This window comes from Brassica oleracea, chromosome C1, assembly GCF_000695525.1.
Source record: "Brassica oleracea var. oleracea cultivar TO1000 chromosome C1, BOL, whole genome shotgun sequence".
Lineage (NCBI taxonomy): Eukaryota > Viridiplantae > Streptophyta > Magnoliopsida > Brassicales > Brassicaceae > Brassica > Brassica oleracea.
Window position 1 is genome coordinate 24,661,526 of NC_027748.1, and position 3,376 is coordinate 24,664,901.

The 3,376-nt window shown below is 50.7% G+C and overlaps 1 protein-coding gene across 1 annotated transcript in view; it reads right to left on the reverse strand.

Annotated features, from left to right (window-relative positions):
- Window positions 1-667: 667 nt before the first annotated feature.
- LOC106335727 (uncharacterized protein At3g60930, chloroplastic-like) overlaps window positions 668-3,376 on the reverse strand; it is a 3,015-nt gene continuing 306 nt past the window's right edge. The window contains exons 2-6 of the mRNA XM_013774327.1: window positions 2,957-3,360; window positions 2,636-2,770; window positions 2,021-2,558; window positions 1,769-1,877; window positions 668-1,681 (exon numbers count right to left, since the gene is read on the reverse strand). Coding sequence (XP_013629781.1) covers window positions 668-1,681; window positions 1,769-1,877; window positions 2,021-2,558; window positions 2,636-2,770; window positions 2,957-3,360 — 2,200 coding nt within the window. The remainder of the gene's footprint in view (window positions 1,682-1,768; window positions 1,878-2,020; window positions 2,559-2,635; window positions 2,771-2,956; window positions 3,361-3,376) is intronic.

Consider the following 3,376-nt stretch of genomic DNA (forward strand, 5'->3'; position numbering starts at 1 on the left):
TTCCATCTCCTAGCTATGTCCTGATCAGAAACTTAGCCTAAGGACCAAACGGTCGCGAGTCACTTGTGCCCAAAGAGCACTGATCGACCAAACGGAGTGAATGTTTAACCTTTTCTTGACTAAACGCGTAATGGATTAGCTACCCATTTACTCGATAGTCTTTGAGAAAACGCTTAAAAAGAACCTTCTACTCTTAGACTCAGTCTCTTGTTTTCAAAGTAGAACAACCCGTCTAGACGTTATCTCAATTGAAACACGATAGGAACTGAACAAAGTCCCTTAGCGGGTGGTGTCGTTATCTATTTGCAAAAGCCAAAGGTCAAGAATCTATTGTCTCTAGGCGAACATATCGCGAGACTCTAAAGATAACTGAAATTCACTTGGACAAATTGCAAGTACAGATTGGGAACACAACAACCCGCAAATCTAAAAGTCTGCTTCAAAACAGCGACTTGCCGATAAAATGAAAGTACGTCTAGTAATACAACAACAGGGTCTATCAAGACCACAAACACAAAAAGAACAAAGAAGACACAGACAAAGCGTCAAGGTGCAGAATCTTGACCGACCTCCTCTGGCGTCCCAAGAGCAGAAGGACCGATTGGGTCTTCGGTAGCAGCAACGACGACATCTCCTCGACTCTTTCGTCTTCCTCCTCTTCGCCTTCTCATCCTTCAGAAGAAGAATCCAAGACGAGGACAGGATCCTCGATGCCCACGTTCCCGGCCTCTTCCTCTCGAACCGGAGTGTTGCCTATCTCAAGGTTCTCCCTCCCGGGGACCTCCTCCAGGTTCTCGTTCTCTGGAGGTTCACCAGGACCACCTCCCTCCGGGACCCCGACGCGCTCGGCCGGGACCGACGTGACATCGACCAATGGCTCCTCCGATGGATCCTCGGTAATTTCGAGCGAGGTGATGAGCTGAGAAACCATCCCTGGTCCGATCAAATCTACGTTCGATCCATAATGATCAAACGACGCTCTAAACTTGTCCTCGACGAAACGAGAAGGGAGAACCAGCGGAGAAAGAGTGAGGTCGCTATCAGACAGCGGACCTACACAAAATTTCGTAGCCTCTGCCTCGTAGAGTTTCTCCTGCTCGGCAAAAACGTCGATCATTTCTTGCGGGATCTCCGTCCCACTTGCCTTTATCATCTCGAAGCACTTCCTCGTCCCCAAAGCTTGACCGTACAGATTCTTCACTTTCCCAAAGGCGTCCAAGTGAGTTAAATGGTCGCGCACGTGACCAAAGCAGCGGTTTGCCTTCTCGATCATAGCAGCTTTGACCCTTTCCCTCTCACGAGTAACCTCGAGTCCCCGGGAGTCTCTCAAGCGTTGCCTCTCTCTGATCAATTTCTCAACCGCAGCGTCCCTTTCCTCGAGTAGCTCAGTCTTCTCCTTTTCAAGGGTCGCAGTCGCTTGCTCCAAACGGGTGTTCTCTCGGGCAAGCTCTTTCTTGGCCGCGCCGGCGGATTTGAGCTTACCCTCCAGCTCTTCGAACTTCACTCGAAGAACTTCTTTCTCCTTCGCAGCCTTCTCGTTAGCCTTCTTATGCTCAGCCCTTACCCTCTCAATGGCCTTCAATCTTGCTTGAGCGAGCTTGTCCGAAGATCCCAACTGGATCATCGTCTGCTTCAGGGCGCTGTCGTATTTCTCAACAAGAAAGTTCATGCTCCCGTCACTCTGCAAAATGACAAACACGGACCACGTGAGATAGATGAACCCAATAAATCAAAGAAGGAGATGAAAGGTGAAAGGTAGCACAGATACCCGCGCTCTCGAGGAAGCAGCGTCGATGTATTCATTCTTGAAGTAAAGGTCTTCCAATTGCGGCATCTCCTTCGTCCCACCACGAATTTCACGCATCAGCTCCGCACAGCTAAGGGGATTAAGGATCAGGGAAGTTGTCTCGTTGTAGGAGAACTCGACGCGATCAGGGAATTCGACCCTCTTTCTCTTCGCTACGGAACCTTCAGATTCAGACCTTTTTCTCGCAGAAGAATAGGCTCTGCCTCAACAGACCTCTTAGTTCTCTTCCTCGGGTGACCATCTAATGCCGCCCCGACTAAAACGGCCTCTTGCCCTTCTGCCCCGCCACGAGACCTTTTTCTCCCATCCTTCTTCTTTTTGGACTTCGAACCCTCGGAAGTCGCATCGAGGGGAGCAGACTCTTCGGGAGGAACCTCGTCGGTCGCTCCCACCTTAGTCCTTTTGGTCTTTTTCTTCTTCTTGGGACCAGAAGCAGAAGTCTCTGCCGTGCCCCCCTGGTCGGTTGCAATAGGGCCCTCCTCTCTGGAGGCTCCTTCTCTGGAGGCTCCTTCTCGGGAGGTTCCACCACCTTCGGAAGTGACGTCAACTCCGGAGTTAGACGGTCCCTGAGGATCGACTGTAGTCGACTTCTTCGTGAGCAGCTGCAACTTTCCTTTCAACAGAGCGCTTAGATCCAGAACTCCGTCCATTTCTATGGCTTTGTCGAGAAGTCTCTGTTGTTTGCGAGTAAACAAAGGGAGGCGCGACTTACGAGGACCGAGAACGCAAGGAAGCCTCGACTCCCAATCAACTGCAAAAGCAGAGAATCAACATGAAAAATCGCAAAAGGAAACTCGAGTAGGCCCTAAAAACAATCAGCAGGCTTACCTCTAGCGATCCTAGCTTGCTGACGACGTATCCACTCCCGACTAAGATCCGGCCAACGAAGATGACTATGCGCCGCGATCGGTTGAGCACTTTCGAAAAACTTCTCGGGGTAGGCGATCGTATTCGGATGACGAACTGCAAATACAAGGATAAGAAAAGTTAGGACTAACGACTAAAACGAAACTCCAACAGATGAGTCTCTACCGAGTTACCGGTTCCACAGAACGCGGTAGTCGTCTCCCGGCGGCTCTTCGAAAGCATGTTCATCAGATTTCACAAAGAAATACGCGTGTTGCCAATCGTGCGTCTTATTTGGATGACCGGTCAAGACGTTGTAGTTCAAACGCATTTTCACCGAGAAGATCCCGTTTGGCTGCGCCTTCGTGAAAGTCAACTCCTCGAAGACCCTCACGCTCATCGAGATGTCCATCTCAGCTGCCATTACCATTAGCATGACGGCTATTCGCAGCGACCCGTTCAAAAGTTGAGAGATGGAAATGTCTTGGCGGAATGCGTAGGATGTCACTAACCGAGGAATCGGGAACCATAGCTTCGTATGATCCCCGAAATAGGACTCATACACACATTGGTAACCGACCGGAGCCGATCCGGGATGCTGCTCGGCAGACGGAATGATGTAAGTAACGCCAGCACCGCCGCTCGCCCTTAACAGATCCCTCACGGTATGATGAGAAGCAGAAGATCCAAACACGTTCCCCCCACGACTGAGCCCGCGGGTCC